Source organism: Triplophysa dalaica, chromosome 2, assembly GCF_015846415.1.
Source record: "Triplophysa dalaica isolate WHDGS20190420 chromosome 2, ASM1584641v1, whole genome shotgun sequence".
In the NCBI taxonomy this organism is placed as follows: Eukaryota; Metazoa; Chordata; class Actinopteri; order Cypriniformes; family Nemacheilidae; genus Triplophysa; species Triplophysa dalaica.
The window spans coordinates 1,840,329-1,858,613 of record NC_079543.1 but is presented as its reverse complement, the minus strand read 5'-3'; the positions used below and the strand labels follow the sequence as shown (position 1 = coordinate 1,858,613).

Sequence of the window (18,285 nt, the reverse complement as noted above, 5' to 3'; positions counted from 1 at the left end):
AACAGATTCCCCTAAAGCAAATTATATTGCAAATCAAATACTCTCTTCACTGCTTTCTCTTTGAGTGTGAACACGAATGGGGGGGAGTCTGTTTACAGATTATGACGAGGTTTGTCCTACAAACTGTCTTGGCTGAAAATACACCAAGGTTTTAATCCAGCACAGAAAGAGAGAGAGAGAGAGAGAGAGAGAGAGAGAGATAGAGAGCGAGAGCGAGAGAGAGAGAGCGCTGTTCATATAATAGAATAAAAAGAATTACAAATCAGTCCAGAATTTTGATAATATCGGGTCTGTGCAAAATGTCACAAATGCCTCTCTTCTTCAAGACACCTCATGATAATAAATTACTTTTGTTTTATTCCTTGGTATAAAAGGCACATTTTGGAAATGCATATATGAGCAAAATAAAAAAAACATGAAAACTAAAATAAAAGAAACTTCTTTACTGTAAGTGATATTCAATTCAAAATGTCAAGTGCCATTGTTCTTCCAAGGCATTTTTATAAAAGCATAGTCCTTGGTTAAACTAAGCCGTGTCTGTGAAACCGGGCAAAAATGTTTTAAATTATAATCTAGTTGCATTTGAATTTAAGAAATGTTGTGCACTTAAGTTTTTAGGTGGAATTTTTAATGGTGACGTTTCGATATTGTCGAAAAAACAAATGATGTAAAAATGAATATATCACATGCAATTATATAAAAAAAGTACATTTACATTTTACACAATAATTATGTATTAAGTTGCTGTTCTCCCAAAACAACCTCTTAAGCCTAATAAAAAATACACAATTGAAAAAAATAAAAATAAAGGCCAAATAATACCGGAGATCAACACATGCTGTTCATATCACGATCGATAGAGGGCGACAGAAACATTAATACTCATAAAACCAGCTCTGTACATTTACACTTATGTTGTGAATTAGAACTCAGCTGAACAAGCAATAAATTAGTTATCTGCAAGCAGGTTTACCTTACGTACTAACATCCGTATTTATATATGTTTGTCAGGAATTTGTCAGTGATTTCTGAACACTTTCGATTCACACAAGAAGGCCACTTGAAATCAATTCAACACAGAATACGATGCTCACAGTAATGTTCTTCAATTACGCTTCGACAATAAAGAAACGTTAAAGTAACGTTTGTTTAAACTAAAGCGCAAAGGATTTGGCAAGGACAAGCTTTCTGACCCATGAGATCAGGTTAAAATCATCGCCGCCTTTATTAACATGTCAACCATTATGTATATGGTAACCATCACTGCGTAGCTCCCGTTGTGATTTTTATAATATGAAAACAATTTGCATCCGATAAAGGTGTAAAGTCGCATGAAACCGGCATCACATTGTGTGAACCGATTCGATGTAAGATTCTTTAAACAGGATTTTGGCAACACAGTGAATACGTTCCTAAGAGCACAGAAAGGATTGTCTCTGATCGTGTGGATATCTGTGACATCGCCCAGCTTCACTTCTCTCAGATTATGTCACTACAGTTCTGTCCGTTCTTAAGATCTGCTTCCATGTAATCTCGGAGAAGCAGCGTCTTCAGTATTTCGGTAAATGTGTCAATACTGCACATTGGATGATGTCATTGTTAACGTGTTGTGTTGGAGGAGATCTTCTAGAGTTCGTCTCTGGCTGTACTGTCCAGCGGCGACTGGAGAACGTCTGTATTCTGAGCCTCGGAGCTCAGCTCCCCCTGCTGACGACTCTTTCGCGAGCGCGCCCGGTCCCAGTCGGTGTGCTGCATCTCGTTGTCCCACACGGTGGACGTCTCCGTGTCGCTGATGTAGCCCGCGTCGCCCGTGTAGTGCGTGGGGAACACCAGCAGGGGTTCGGCCGAAAACGCCAGCACGTCTCGTTCCTCGAAGTGAGACATGTACTCCTCGCTGCCGAGATCAAGAAAAGACATTAACGACTGTGTGGAAAAATAATAATTTAAAGATCGATGAAGACAGACAGACGTCTCACATGGGGTGTTTGTTGAACATGATGGGAAGGAACTCGTCCACCGGCAGCATCTTCTTCAGAGGTTCGGCTCGCAGAAGTTTCTGAGCTCCACGTAATGAGATCATGTAGGCCAGCGTCCAGTAGGAATAGTCTGCCACCACCAGGTTGTGGATTTTGGGCACGGACTTCTCTGGGTGCTCCACCTGCATCCTTTTCCTCCCGATATAACTGAGAACACAAGATAAACATGATAACATTTCTTTTTTTAAACTGATAGCAGGCACCAGAGGGCGCTGTTCTTAAACTCCTCTCCACATGTTTGCTTACATTAAGTCCCAGTCCAAACCCTGAGATTCAATCTCGCTCATCAGATTCTGCAAGCGACGTTTGAAGAAAACCTCAAAACGCAGGTCGTCCTCGATCACCAGGGACACATTTAACCCCCGATCCACAATCTACACACACAGACACACACAAACAACATTAAATCGAAACAAAAGAATTAAAGCAACACGTGTAGACAGGTCATCATGTGTTCAATACAACGCATAACAGAAAAGTGTATTTCCAAAATGCAGTTGGTTTGTTTTGATTTAAGCCATATTATCGCAAAGCATACAACTAACCAACACAAAACCATGACACAATTTTAAAAACAGAGTTACCTCTTATTGGAAATCAACTCTACGTTTGTATTGTATTGTATTTTATTTCAATGTCTTGCCACAATGTTGTTAACGCCAACAGAAAGGAGAATACATGTTTTCACCACAAATCATAAACAATGTTTCGTTTCCTTTTCCACACATTTTTTTTTTACGTATTGTCCTTTAGTAAAATAATTTTAAGTGAGTTTAAAAGGATACTAGTTTTTGTGTTATTACAAATGTTGTTTTCATGTGAAATGTTAGTATTGTGACAAGCTTCACACACCTCATTCCAGATGTTATAATGTGACAGAAAACAGCCCATTTCTCCTTTGGTGACCGGACGTCCGTGGTACGGATCACTGTAACCAGGTAACATCTCAATGCCCAGAGTTTGAATCTGACTCAAGTTTAACGCCCTGAAAGATATATATATAGAGAGAGAGAGAGAGAGAGAGAGAGAGAGAGACATCGCATGTGTATGTGAGATAACCTGTGCCATCTATCAGCCAGGTGAGAGAGAGGAATTATGGGAGGCTCTTGTTTGCAGATGTTCAGGAAACGTGTTCATATATGCGTGTAACATACTTGCCGTCTACAGCCGTGATGATCTTGCAAGTGATCTCTTGTTCGTACAGAGACCTCAGCATGCGTTCTCTGCGATCGGAGCGTCTGCGCAGGTTTATCATGAACACCTGAACACACACACAGGTGATTGGTGAAAAAAACCTTCATTTTCATTCCATATGTAGACGCCACGTTTGACATCTTCAGATGCGTCGACTCGTCCGTCATTCTGGAACGGTCAACATTTTGGTCGCGGAGTCTCACCTCGTTGAAACCCAGTTTATCCGCTTGCTTCTGAGGAACAGACAGATACACGGATGGTTCCGCTGGAGGTCCACGTACTGAACAGAAAGACACACGGGACATTCAAGAACTTTCTTTGAACTTTCTTAGATAAAAGAGAAACTTGAAGACTTGTGTTTTATCCTCACCCATGACCTCCAGTTGTGAGTGCAGAAAACTGTCAGCCTCGTCCTGCAGCGTATTTTGAGAACGCAGGGGTACGGGGAAATACCCATAAACCTCTTTGTTGCAGATGTACATCTGAACATCTGCAGAAAAAAATATTTACGTTTTAACAAGACTCGATTTGATGATGATAAAGTCAAGATAAGGAGAGACGGACCTGCCATCTGTGCTGAGAAGGCGAATATGATGATGTCATCGAAGGCCCAGTTGTAGTCGGGGTGGGGCGGGTAGAAGGCCAGCTGACGGGACGCCTCCTTCCTCAGATCTATCAGATACGTGGAGTGAACCATCGGAACAGCGAAACAGCCCTTCCTCTCCTGCCTCCTGATGGGCATGTAGGCTGGCGTCCGCTTGTAGTAACCCTACAGACACACGCACACAGATCTCAGATCAGTTTGTAGACGTTTGCATCTCCTCTACACGCTGTTTTTTTCCCCCTTACGCACCTGAGAAGTCATGCCACACCAGAAGTTGGAATAAGCGGCTCTGGACTCCAGCATGGGGGCCACGATGGTCTTATTTTCATGCATCAGCTTCCACAAAAAGTCTGGGTTTGTCAGCAGATTATCACAATCCACCATCTGGATAGAAAGACGTGAAACATCATGTAATCTAAATACAAGAGTATACTTCATAACCTGATCCAAAACTAAGTAAGCAAGACAAAAATTTTGACAAGCAAAAGCTGTGCCATGAGATGTTCTATAGCAGCATCGCCCTTCTTCAAAGCAATCCCATCATGCATTGCTTTATGCGAGTTTCTCATACACGTTATGTGTATATTGTATATTATTGTAAACTAGAGCTGGACATAATTGAAAAATTGTAAAGTAAGGCAACACGCAATATGATAATACTTAACTTAAAATTATATTAAAATATATTTCAAAATTGAAAATTATGTAACCAACATTCAATTTTTTCTGGGAAAAACAAGAATTGCTCCTATTCCGTTATTGGAAACTATTGCAATATTTGCGACAATTCAGTAATTTAAAAACATGTTTATATAAATATATATATATGTATATATATACACACTATAAATTTAATACACTTAGGTCGTTATAACCTGACAGTAAATCTCTTAAAACATTTATGATTATTGAATTCAAGTATATATACAAAATGCAAAAAAACATTTTATTTTTTAATTATAAACCCTAATCAAAAAATGTGTACTAAAATAAATAAATAAAACATAAAATGTATATAAAAATGTATTGGCTCACATAGTAATTATTAGAGATTAACTGCATCCAGAATAAAAGTTTGTGTTTATATAATAGATGTCTGTGTACTGTGTTTATAGATAGTAAAATTGAATTAATATGCAAACATGTATAAAGTATATATTTAGGAAATATTTACTTGTTTATTTATATTTGCCGATACTATAACTTACATATAAATGTTTATTAATTATTATGTTTTTATAAATATGCAAAGTACAATGAGACATATACTGTATAAACACAAAAAAAATTCTGGAAGGGATTAATCACGATTAATCGTTTGACTGATCCAGCAATGATATAATTTTTTTGAAAATGTTCTAAATTAACATGAAAAATCTAAATATAAAAAGAAACATTAAAAAACAAAACTGAAAGAGTGACCATTGCACTGTATGAAGACCACTTTATCATTTAAGTCATTTGAGGGTTTATTTGGTTGCGATGTTGTCTTGGATCACTTTTTGGAACAGAGTTTTGGCTTTACACAACAATCACGAGTGGTTAACCTCAAAACAGACACACATTATAGATAAACTGAAACAACTAGCGTTCCTGTGGCTCTGTGGTAAGAGCATTGCGTTAATAATGCAAGGTTGTGGGTTCGATCTCAGGGGATTGCATATACCCAAGTATAAATGTATAGGACAATGCAGTTTAAGTTCATTTTAAGCGTCTGCCAAATGCGTAAATGTAAATATACACATACAGACCAATGAGAAACCTCAATATGTTGGACAGAAGAATAAGCAAATCAGAGGGTAGTTAGAACAGAGAGCCAGAAATAAACTTGACGCTTCAGAGTTCCTTCATCACTAAACAGTATTTATACGTTTGGAGAACTAAACATCCAATCAGTCAGCCATAAAAGATCACGTCCTGCCCTACAATTTTCTGCTAGAACATTTTTGTGTTCCACATTACAGAAGTGAAAGCGCTTCGTGTCGACCTTAAAGCAGAGGGTTAAGGTAAGTTCGGCCTCAGAGACAAACTGAGCTTAAAGAAGACTTTAGTACTACCAGAAAATAATCGGCCCACATCTCACGCGCCGTGTCCAGCGCCGCCTGCCGCAGCTTCATCACATGCTCGTATCGAGCATCGGTCCATTGCTTCGGTCCACTCTCGTCTTTATAAACACTGACACACAAACAACAGAAACACAACATTTAACTAAGCAGATCTGGCGAATGTAAAGTTTGAGTTCGGGTTTGTGAAGCAGACTCACGTGGACTCCTCCTGTGGTCTCCACTCCACGTAATGATAAAAGTTCTGAACGTTTATGAGCCATTCCCTGAGGAGCTCCGTAGTGTTGTCAGAATTATGGTCTGTTGCCACCCTGAGAACAGAAAAAGATGTGAAGTCAGAAATGAAGAAACCAGTTGGATCACATCAGCCGAATTAGCTTTTAATCATCCTTAGGATAAGAGTTTTTGATATCGACGATGAAACTTTTACCAGTAAAAATTATATTTCTTGATATCAACTGGTGAATACTAGTAGTAAATACTAGAATATCAGTGTTTCCCATTGGATTTTGACAGACTTGTGGCGCTGGTGACGTCAAACACTAATTAGCATATTTATGACGTCATCACGTTGTGTTAGTGTTTGCACTTATCTGTTTTTCTTCTACTCTCTTATCTGTCAAACTATACTGTATTTTACAACGGGATGCTGCTAGCAGTCACTTTAATCGGTGCTAAAATTCTTTATAAACACAACATCATCAGACAAAACAACATCAACATTAAAGTGTCCATAACAATATTTTTTTGTCATTTTTATTTAATGAATGCCTAAAATAACAGTATAATAACTGATAAAGTATATTTGATTTTCGTTACTTTATATCCGTGAACTATCCTGTGCAACATTCAAAATAAACGCACAAAAGATGAAATGCACTATGAACACCTTTATTATTACTGGGGTTAATAAAAGAAACAAGAAAATAATCCAGCAGCAAAAAATAAATCACCAAGAGGGTTGAGCGAGCGACTGAGTGTATATTGAGCGAGTGGAGAGGAATTTTCAGAAAACCGCTCTCCGCTCGGCGAAAAATATTACCACTTCGCTCACATGCACTGACAAGTCAGGAAGGACTTTTTCCACTAGTTATTCGATCAATGAAACAGCCATTAGCACTGATGGATACAAAAAAATGTTGACGCCCAAATATACTTAAGCGACCATAGATATTCCAAGAAAATGCATTGTATGGGAAACACAGAGTACTAAAAATGACATACTAGTGAAAATGTAATTACTGATATCAAAAATAGTAATTGTTACTAGTAGAAATTATATTCTTCATATCAGGAAATACAAATTTTACTAGTAAAAAATCTAGTTGTTGATATAAAAAATTCTTATCCGGAGAATGATTAAAAACTAATTTGGCTTGCCATACCGTTCTCTATTTTAAACACACAGAAATAGAAAGTTTGTCAATCCAAAAAATGTCAGAAATGACAAACTAAGAAATAAGATGTACGGTTTAATTTCTATACTTCTTTTGTATATTCCCTCATGTTCAACACTATACAATTATCCCTTGTTTAACTCACAAACTGAATGACCTTGAATCTTGTATTTAGAGTTTGGCAGCGGGTCTGGAGAATAAAAGCCAGTATTCAGCAAACCCAGCAAAGAGAAATATCATGACAACCACATTTTGAGTACATTTCACTACGTATAAGGAACTCCTAACTCAGTTTTCTCTTTAAATCTGTTTGAGCGCACAGATTCTGTTTCAGTTTCTGTAAGGGTAAAGCAGCATTACACACACACAAACGATGAATGTGACCTTAAACGCGACTGACCCTAAAAACAAAAATCGCGAATAGCATCATTATTTTTTGAGCACTGAGTTTATCTCAGTGCCCTTTATTTACTTTGCACAACAGAAGTACATATTGACAAAACACTGACACACTTAAGTAAGTACTTTTTTCAATTCAATACGTACTGACACAGTTAGTTTTGCGATTTCGGATGCAGAGTGAATGTGTATTGTGTTCTAAACAAAATCATGAAACATAGAAAGCAGATCAATTTATTGCATCATGCCTGCATCAATCTGACATAAACATGAACACATTTTTTTGTTGCTTTTAGGGATGCTCCGATCCGATATTTGTATCGGAAATCGGCGTCGATACTGAATAAAATTCTAGATCGGGAATCGGTGACAAATTGCACCGATACCCGATCTAGCTGACATAAAATTTCTGCTAGGCGATGTAAAAGTTCCTGGAGACACCGGCGCTTAAACTCTCTCGTGGCTGTGCTTTGCGAAGCGTGTGACATCATACGCTAGCAACGTTCTCTGTACGTAGTGTGCGTGAACAAGCGAACATAGCTTACATTGAGCAGCGAATAGCACGGAGCGAGCCAAAATATCTGCCATTTAGATTTATTTTAGAACAGCTACGCCAACAAGTTACACCGCTGTTTGCAATACATGCGAAGTAAATGTTCCGAGGGGTGGTGATAAAGCTGTTCATTATAATACTACTAATTTAAGCACGCCGAGTTCAATAAGCTGAAGAAACTAAAACGAGACGGTACGAAGCAGCTAACTTTGGAGGAGACAGCGGAAAGATTTCAGAAATTTCCATCTGGTAGTGTGAAAGCAGCGAAAATCACTGAAAGCATTTTGAATTTCATTGTTATGGATTTGCAACCGCTGTCCTTCATAGCGAACAATGGCTTTAGACCACCTGTAGCCGCGGTACGACATGGTGGAGCGTAAATATTTATCTGAGACCTGAACTGTACCAAAAAGCATGCAAACACGTATACGAACAAAAATAAAGATGTCAATGCAGTGAGTTTTGGAGATAATTTGATTTTGAATTTCTATTTGTACCGACTAAACTATTATATCTTTTTCCGTTTATTTTTACATGTGCAGTTTTACCAAGCTAGGGAAGCTAGTGTTTTATTTATCTTTCGGTGTTGGATGTTAAATTTGATTTCCACTAAACTTTAGCTTAGTTTAGTGGACTTTGCTTTAATGACTAAAGCATTAAAAAGAGCAGATTCCTGTTTGAATATCTAAAGCTGTAAAGCTATTTTTTTGCTCAATTTCAGCTGCTTTATTGTTTATTATGCATTGATTTTTAAATTATATTTGCACATAACAGTTATTCAGAGATTTTGTTTCCATTAATTTATACCTGTTTATCAAGCTAGTGAAGCTGTTGTTTTATTCAGCTGCTTAATTTCCACTTTAATTTTGAATTTCAAGTTTAAGATAGTGAATATTTTGTTTTATTTTGCTGGTTTAATAAATAATTCACTAAATTTGTGAATCATTTGTTTGATATTTTGTTTTACGGGTCAGGAAATGAATGTTAAGTCGAGCTTGATGTCTTGCACAGCAATGCACACAGTTTATTAAGTAATTGTGCAATTTAAAAATGTTACCTTAGTATCGGATCGGTACTCAGTATCGGCCAATACTGAATCTCAGGTATCGAAATCGGTATCGGAAGCAAAAAAGGTGGATCGGAGCATCCCTAGTTGCTTTTTATTATCCGCTTGGTCCACCCTGTTGAAAAAACTGAATATGCTGGTTTGTATGTTTTGATGTTGGTTTTCACTGGTTAATGATGCTCATGTGCTGGTCAAACCAGCATCAAAGATAACTAACACAGCATATGCTGTTTTTTCAACAGGGTGATGGGAAAAAAAATTGTCATATGCCACCAACATAAAAACTTTCCCTCGTCTCTCTCTCTCGCTCGCTTAAACTTCTTACACACACACATGGGTTTATGACAACAATGGCCCTCTGAGCTTCTGAATGTTCAGCCTTCAGCCAAATTCCATTCCAGACAGATGCGTCTCACCGATATCTACCTGTCTGTCTGCACGGATCTGCTTATGTGGATCTAGAGCAGATCTCTCTTATGTGGATGTAAATGTTTGATATGTTCAGTGTGATAAACCTCAGCAATGTTAGGAAGGTCTTGCATCAGTGTTGAGTATAATCCCAGCTCCTCCCAGCCACATCGGGTCTCGTGTGGTTGACTTCAGGTCTGTTTGTGGTAGAGATATAAACCCAGAGGGTTTGGTTTGGGTTGTGACTCTAAAAAGCAGTCTGAAGCTTTGCTCTGTCAAACATAATCTTAAAACTTCAACTTTTATGGACCACATTTTTAAAGATGTGACCAATATATGTACCCTGCAGTGTTTAGTTTATGAATTCACTTTATATCTATCGTTTTATCATGTCAAACCTTACAAAGTTTTTGCATCTATACACTGAAGCTCTAAATGACTTGATGGACTGAAGGACCCACTCTGTGCTATCCTCTCTCTTTCTCTCTCTCTCTCTCCCTGTGTGTATGGCTCATTATAAATGCAGACAGGAAATGACATCACAGGTGCGGTAAATATTTACAGCCCTCTGCCCTTAAAGCAACACACCTAAATCATGAGACAGTGATGGATCATTCTCATCCTAGACGCATCTACAGCCATACACTGAAGAAACAAGACGCCACATTGTTTAAAATAACATACAACTCTGACAAATGAGGAAGTGTGTAGTATGCAAGTGTGCAGAACACATACCCGCATTCACCAAGAAGAGCAGAATACAAATCACAATGCAAAATAACAACTGTTTAAAACCTTCATTGTGAAATAATTTTGAGTGGTTCAAATTGATTTAATTAAAAAACAAACATTTATATAAAGTTGTTTTGTGCACAATGAAATGCATGACTTGGACGGAATAAGTAAGATAGAGGAGCCAATAAAAGGGTCAAAATAGAATACTAGTTAAAAATCCTCTCAGAAGCTGCTTGATGCTAATGCCAAGAGAACATGTATTATACACAAATTCTACACAAACACTCACAATTCCACAGTTTTAAGGACTTAGCTTGTATTTAAAAACACATATTAATAGTGAATAAATGTTTATCCTTAAAGGGTTCCCTTACCCAGAAAAGACCATTCTGGCATCATTTACTCTCCTTCGAGTTGTTCCAAATCCGTTTACATTTCTTTGTTCTGATGAACACAGAGACATATTTGGAAGAATACTTATAACCAGACAGATTTTGCCCCCCATTGACTCCCATAGCAGGGAAAAACGACAATGGTTGTCAAAAGTGCCCCAGAAATGTTTACTGTACTACATTCTTCAAAATGTCAACAGAACACAAAAAATTGTATAACAATTTTTTTCCTACATTGGGAGTCAATGGGAGTCAAGATCTGTTTGGTTATTAGCCTTCCTCCAAATCTCTCTCTTTGTGTTCATCACAACAAAGACATAAATACAGATTGGGAACAACAAGACGTGAGTAAATGATGACAGAATTTTTCAGTTTTTGTTGAACTTTCCTTCAATTGCTACAGTGTGGTTGTAGCACTAAAAGGTCATGGGTCTGGATTTCAGGAACGAACATACTTGGATAAAATTTAACATTTACTAAACACATTCTACCAAATGCAACTGACAGTAAATTAAAAATGCAGAATGAATAAGTGACCTTAACCCTTTCCAAGTGTGAGAAGACAACTCAACAATAAGTGTGTTACAAACTGAATAATACAACTTCTCATTCTCTGTTTTTCTCTGGCAGGTTTATTTGTAGTTAATGATTCTTTCAGTGTTGCTCCAGGGAAAGTTTTCATCACAGACTCAGATTCGTGAAGGACATGGAAAGTTTGTTCAGCCAACTTTCCTGTTACACTGTTCTCTCCCATCACATCATGTTTTAAACATAGCTGAACACAGTTTTTATATGTACGGATAACAAAGAACGCACAAAAGTTGTTCTCACCTAAAAGCCAGTTTAACAATGTTTGTAATTAAACTATGTTTTAATACTACACTTGCACTTTAATAAAACTGTGGTCAATTCTCCAAGGCATATTACGCATCCTGTTGCCCTCATAAAGACACGTGTGCTGATCAGATTGGCTCGAGTGATGGAGTGGGTATGAATGAATGTTTCTGTGTCTTCCGTGGACACGTCTGAACTCGCTTATTTCCCCTCGATCCACGCAGGCCACGGCACATCTACACAACTACACGTCTACACATCTCTACATCTCCCCCTGCAGCTAACGTCAACATCTCCAAACTTCATCTAAACACAGCCGCGTTAATGCAAGTATCTCCCCGCACGAGTCGTTCACATCTTCTGCCAAAGTTGACCATCTGATACACAAACGCATACGTCAACGGGTGCTCGATAGAGTTTAATAAACAGTCCGTCTGAACTCACCACAAGGCCATCCGATCTTTGGGGTAGTTGAGGCGGTCTATGGCACCGAGGGCGTGCGGCAGAGAATGCGCCGAGTTGCGGCACACGAGCGCGACCAGCACCCGCGGCGCGAGCAGCGCGGACTCCGGGCTCCATCGCTCCTCCGGGAAATAACCGCGAACCGGTCCGGTCCAGAACAGCAGCACGAGGACAGCGAGCAGCTGCATGGCCGGAGAAACAGAGACGATCCGCCGCGGGAGTGATCGCGGAGCGAACTGATTAAGTATGAGCCGATGTTAAAGCGAGACTGCTGGTGGTCCGCGGAGGACAATTAAAGGTCCTCTCGCTAAAAAGAAAACATCGTGGAGTGGGTTTAATCTCTTGCTCTCAGTCGTTTAGTCAATGACAGAGAAATCGTGGTTATCAAATATAGTAATTAACTGGAGCAGAGTTTTACAAGAGTTTACGAGAGACAGACCCTCAATCTGTAGTGTGCGCCTTTAATTTAGCGGCCGCCCCTTTAAGAGGGACCGCTGCGCCCAGTTAAAATCTTCCAGAGTGGCCAGTGGGCGTGTCCACACGCACAAACATACACGCACACAAGTTTTATGTTAAAGTCCCAGTGAAATTTAAAATTGCAATGTCTTTTTGTATGAAATGCTGCAGAGTTTATTGTTAATACTTTATCAATGTGCGTCATTCCCTTTTTGAAATTCGGGTGCCCTCATAATCTTAGTAAAAATCTGAATATGCACCTTTCGCTGTAATGACTATCCATCTTAAATGACGTATGTTAGACGGCTTGGGCGGAGCATCTGTTCACATCATAATTTTTTTTTATTCATTTGCACTTAATCTTTAGTCAAAATGTTAGACTCTTCTTCCTCTCAAAACGTTCTCTCTTCACTTCTGGTCACGATTTTGAGCGAGGGGGGGTCTGCAATGACTGACAGACACATTAAAATACATGTTCATTTATTTATTTTATCCGACTGGTGACATGGCGGTCTCCGTACTATCCTCTTCTACTAAACCAAAACCCTCTCATAATCCGGCGAGGTAGTGTAAAATGTTTTGAAAAATGTATTCAGCCTGTTTTAATAAATGGTATAAAAATATGTGTGTGAAGTCACAGAAGGAACTTTTAATTTCTGCTATTTGAATTAATAATAATACGGAATATTTGCTCGCAGTTATTTGCTAACCATGAACGCCTAAAAACCACAAAATGTATGTATGAAATTTTGGTAGCACTTTTAAGTGGAACTCGCAACATTTAAAATGACCTATCATATACGACAAGACAAGTGGGCAATAGCGCCCTCTTCTGTACAGGTATTTTAAAACGTCCCTCTAAACTCTTAAGAAATCTTAATCCTGCAATGAATTTCTAGTAAACACGCAATAAAAACAGAGGTTTGGTTGCTTGAAATAGTAAATTCTGTTACAGGTAGACTTGACAGAGGGAGAAGAACGTGTGTCATGTCCACGGAGGCCATTTACACGAGCATTTGTGTGAGAAAGTGTCTGACAGTTGTTGACTTTGAAACGCAAAATGTATGTCTGCGCATGATCGGTGACCTGTTTTTAAAAGGCGATCTTGTTTTGTCACACCTCCAGAAATGCACAGTGTATATCGTGATACAGAAACCACTGGAATTGAATGTCGTCGCGATCTATTCTTCTTTCTTATTCTCGTTGTTATTCTCTTTAAACTATTCTCATTACTTCTAGTTACTTTCATTTCGTCATCGAGTCTATTTTGAGATGTCTCTTGAAGATGAGCTGTCGTGTCCCGTGTGCACGGAGGTGTTCAGTCAGCCCGTGTTACTGAGCTGTGGACACAGTTACTGTCATCAGTGCATCACCGATCATTGGTCGGCGAGCGGCTCCAGAAGTTGCCCGGTGTGTCGACAACTCTCCCCGCAGGAGCCGATCTCCAATCTGGGACTCCGCAACGCCTGCGAGACGTACCTGAAAGAGCGCAGGTCCGAGAAACAGAGGGACGAAGAATGGAAGTGTCACATACACGGGGAGAAACTTCAGCTCTTCTGTAAAATAGATGATATGCCCATATGTTCACAGTGTAAGAAAGGTGCTCACAGATATCACAACACACAGACACTGCAGCAATCCGTAAAACAGCGCAAGGTGAGAATATATGAAGTATATATTTCCTGTTTCAATAAGCCGTGTGTCCACCGGGGCGTTAACGCCTGCGACCGGCGCTTTTAAAACAAGCCACCAGCTGACGCACCAGCGCCGAGCGGAACTTTGAGCAGAACGCTGCGCCTTCAGCGGGCGTTTTCAGAGCTCCTGCCGTTTTAGCGTTCTGCTCAAAGCTGAGCATTTTTCATCTCTGAGCGTTTGTCGAACGTGGCAAAAACGCAAAGCACCAGCGCTGATCGCGGAAAAAACGTCAATCGATGTCTTTTTTTAAAAGTGCGGCGTTACCGTTGAAAACAATTGAAAAAACACGCCGGCCGCAGGCGTAAAAGCCTCGGTGGACACACGGCTTAAGTTTATGATAGGCCCGATTCACATTTCGCGTCTTTCCCGCGCGCATATTCGTTATTTTAAACGTAGACGCGCAGAAATAGAGGGCGACCCTTTTTTTTCAGGCGCGTTGAGGCCACATCGACATGAAAACATCTCACGCCTCGGCCACACATACTCCGTGTGCAGTGCGTGTGCGGTCCGTATTTTTTACTTGAACATGTTAACGAATTAGATCATTATGCAGTGCGGCACGTCCGTTGCAGATGCGTTGCGTCGCGTCAGTGCAGCCATCGTTTACGCATCGAGTCTATTTTTGCCGAACAGCACGACTTGATAGCACATTTATCATGCCCAAAATGAACACGAATTGACATAGAAATGCCATAATGTCACCAAAATGCATATAAATTAAGTTTACTAGCTTTTTAATGGACCTTTTTAAGCAATAAAAACAAGACGAGAGTTGTAAAAACAATAAATCAGATTCAAATGTTGTGTCGTACAAATATCCTACAGTGTTTATATTTCATGGGGAAGGTGCACGCACAGATAGTGACAATCAGGTGACAAGCATGTGCTAATATGACCCAAGTTGACTTCTGCACTGGTTCAAAGAGTTAAGTGAACCCAACGTCTGCACGTCGCTCTTCACCGCAACCTTCTTAGCAACAGATAAACACGATAGCCTTTCTTTTACCAACAACTCGCACTAAACAAATTAAAGAATCACAATGACGAAAATAGCGTTTCATAAATCATAAATGATTGCAAGGTATTTTCAGGGCTTAAAATCCATCGATCCTGTGTTTATACCTCCTGGTCTCAACGGCTATCGTGGCCCATGGTTTCTTAGTGACGACAGACGCCATAAGAGCGCAAAGTACAGACGCTTTAGGATAAAAAGGAGAACCAGTGCAGCTCACGTTTTCCACACAGTTTTAGACGCGAAATGTGAATGGGGCCTTACGTCTCTCTAAGGTTCTTTCAAAGTAAAAAGACTTGCAGTATACTCTGGTAACATCCGCAACATCCCCAAAAGCACACACACATCTGGGAGACGTCTATTTGATGTCTTCATACATTTGCAAGACGTATTTTGAATTTCTGCTCATGTGCCATACATCTCTGAGACGTCTGCTGAAATCATGTTTTTTGTTTTTGAGAACATAAGAATTTATCTTATTGAGTTGCCCAAATATTCCTGTCAGACATATTATGTAACACAGACATTAGAGCACTGTTGAAATCTCTTTAAAGGGGAAGCTTAAAGCAGCACTTTGCTCAGCTGAGAAGACGCTCTCATCATTAAAGAACGGCGCCACACAAGATGCCGAAGTCTCACGATACATTCAGGTGACAAATCTAACAGAAGCATTATTGAGTGTTCAGCAGAGGACGAAAGTAACCGCATAGACAAATTCATATCAAACGTGACATGAGCTTTGACGTGACTGCTTGACACGTCGCGTAACACTCTTTCATCCAGTTTCAGACTCTGCAGACCGAGAGGATGCTGAAGGAAGAGTTCAAGAAACTCCATCAGTTCCTTAAAAAAGAGGAGGAGGGCAGGATAGCAGCGCTGAATAGAGAAGAGAAAGACAAGAGAGGAAGAATAGATGGTATAATACAAGGAAGAATACGCTCACTTTCCGACATGATCAGAGAAGTGGAAGAGGAAATAAAAGACAATGACATCGACTTCCTACAGGTTAGGGATGAACACACAAAGTTCACAGTTGCAGTGGTGCTTACACTGTGTTTGTTGACTATGTTAGTCACACATATCTTTTCATCTTGTTTTGTGTTTTTACAGAACTACACCAGCATGATGAGCAGGTACTTTTAATCTCTCACAGCAAATATATACAGTAGAAGCCGACCGAGAACAGTCTAAAGTTACTCTGCGTGTGTGTGTTTAGAATTGAGTGTGCACTCCTAGAACCAATGCTGTGTTCTGAATCTTTAATCGACGTTCCTAAACATCTGGGTAACCTGAAGTATAAAGTGTGGAAGAACATGAAGGACGTCTGCTCTTACTGTAAATCCAAGACTCCATCTTTTAAATGACCAGTTACTGCAAACACAATCTCTTAAGTGAAACAGGAATCTTTCTTCTGGTTGTTCTAGACCCCTTGGCCCTGAACCCAAACACAGCTCCACCATGTTTCTCTGTATCAGACGATCTGACATCTGTGACCTCGTGTGTCCAGCAGCGGGAGAATCCCAATCCTCTGTACAGGAACTGCATGGTGTTGGGAAATGTGGGATACGGTGATGGAGTCCACACGTTCACTATTGAGGTGGGAAACAGCCGGCACTGGACCGTCGGCGTGTGTCTTGAACTTTTGGGCCTTGTCTATGGTCTCAAACGTGATGGAGACATGTACCATATACTGACATCTCAGATAATGTTTAAGATGAATGCGAATCCTAAAGCAATGCGTGTGATGGTGGAGGATTATTATGACCTGTGGTTTCGACGCTGGAGGAAAGTCAGCTTTTTTGACGCCAAGACCGATTACCATTTTGCCGAAATATCTAGAGTGCCTTTAGGGAGAAGACTCTTACCGTTTGTAATCCCAGGAGAGCGCGCCGGTCCCCTGCGTGTCCTCCCAGCTGAGGTAACATTGACCCATGAACAAACTGACCAGAAACTTTTCTTCATTCAGAGATATAGAATCTGCTTTTTATTTTGTTTTGGTTTTGTTATGGTTTGTTTTTTGTATTATTTTGGCTATTTTGACAATGGAAATACAATGTCTGACAGAGCAAATGAGTCCGTTAGTTATTTTTGAAGTAAGATATTTAACAATGAATACAAATAAATTGTAGTTGCTTGGTGTTGGGCTAGAATAATTATTGCAGTAGTGGGTTGAGTAACTTTGTTTTCCATCTTCATTTAAAAGTCTGTGTTGTAAGCTGTTACTGTTAACATACTCTTACGTTGATTTTGGAAGTCAGTGTCATATTTCGCTGCTGTCCTTCAAATTCACTGTTTTTCAGGAAACAGATAAAAGAATTTATTCTTTAAAAGTTTTAAAAGTTGCCAAACATTTGAATGGTTAGATTTTTGTAAACCTAGTGGGTGACTAATAATAATGAAATATCAAAATATGTATTTGAAAGGTACAGTGTTGACTAACAGCTCTTTTTGCTGCTTACATTGACACTGTGAAAATGTGATCCAGAGTGAAAATAACCCGTATGTACATGGTGAAGATTCATTAAAAATCATTACGCTGTCATGAAATCATTCAAATGCTGAAAGAAAAATGAATGTAACATTTATATTTTATTTTTATACTTACTAGTGTTCTGTAATGATCCATTTCAATCTATTAAATTGAATGATTACCTGGATTTCTCCTTATTTACTCTTAATGTTTACTGTTATGCTCAGGAAAATAACTAATTATATAAATTAGAACATAATCATTAATAATTACACAATCATATCATTTGTAGTTTTATTTATGTTTCAGATTTGTCACAATTAAACATCATTTAATATCGCTTTCTTGGTCATTCTCCTTAACAACTTTTTCCTGGTGGAACATTCTTCCTAACTCGGTCTGGTCAACCACATCTCTGACCACATTAAAAAACTACTATAAATATTTTCAATATATTTTTTATTATAAAGCCCAGGGAACATATTATATTAAAGTACGTTTAGGAACCA

General features: G+C 39.1%; 2 protein-coding genes across 2 annotated transcripts; one reads left to right on the top strand and one right to left on the bottom strand.

The window, feature by feature from the left end:
• Positions 1-337: 337 nt before the first annotated feature.
• colgalt1b (collagen beta(1-O)galactosyltransferase 1b) lies at positions 338-12,349 on the bottom strand. The gene is made up of 12 exons (XM_056768607.1): positions 12,126-12,349; positions 6,098-6,208; positions 5,892-6,009; positions 4,084-4,218; positions 3,795-3,999; positions 3,601-3,720; positions 3,434-3,510; positions 3,191-3,297; positions 2,889-3,021; positions 2,283-2,410; positions 1,977-2,183; positions 338-1,894 (listed from the first exon to the last, which is right to left on the bottom strand). Exons 1-12 carry the CDS (start codon positions 12,329-12,331, stop codon positions 1,627-1,629), a joined length of 1,815 nt encoding a protein of 604 aa, XP_056624585.1. The 5' UTR covers positions 12,332-12,349; the 3' UTR covers positions 338-1,626.
• Positions 12,350-13,871: 1,522 nt separating this feature from the next.
• trim35-1 (tripartite motif containing 35-1) lies at positions 13,872-17,959 on the top strand. Its single transcript, XM_056768850.1, has 6 exons — positions 13,872-14,255; positions 15,861-15,956; positions 16,090-16,311; positions 16,417-16,439; positions 16,523-16,641; positions 16,731-17,959. Exons 1-6 carry the CDS (start codon positions 13,872-13,874, stop codon positions 17,396-17,398), a joined length of 1,512 nt encoding a protein of 503 aa, XP_056624828.1. The 3' UTR covers positions 17,399-17,959.
• The last annotated feature ends 326 nt before the right edge of the window (positions 17,960-18,285 follow it).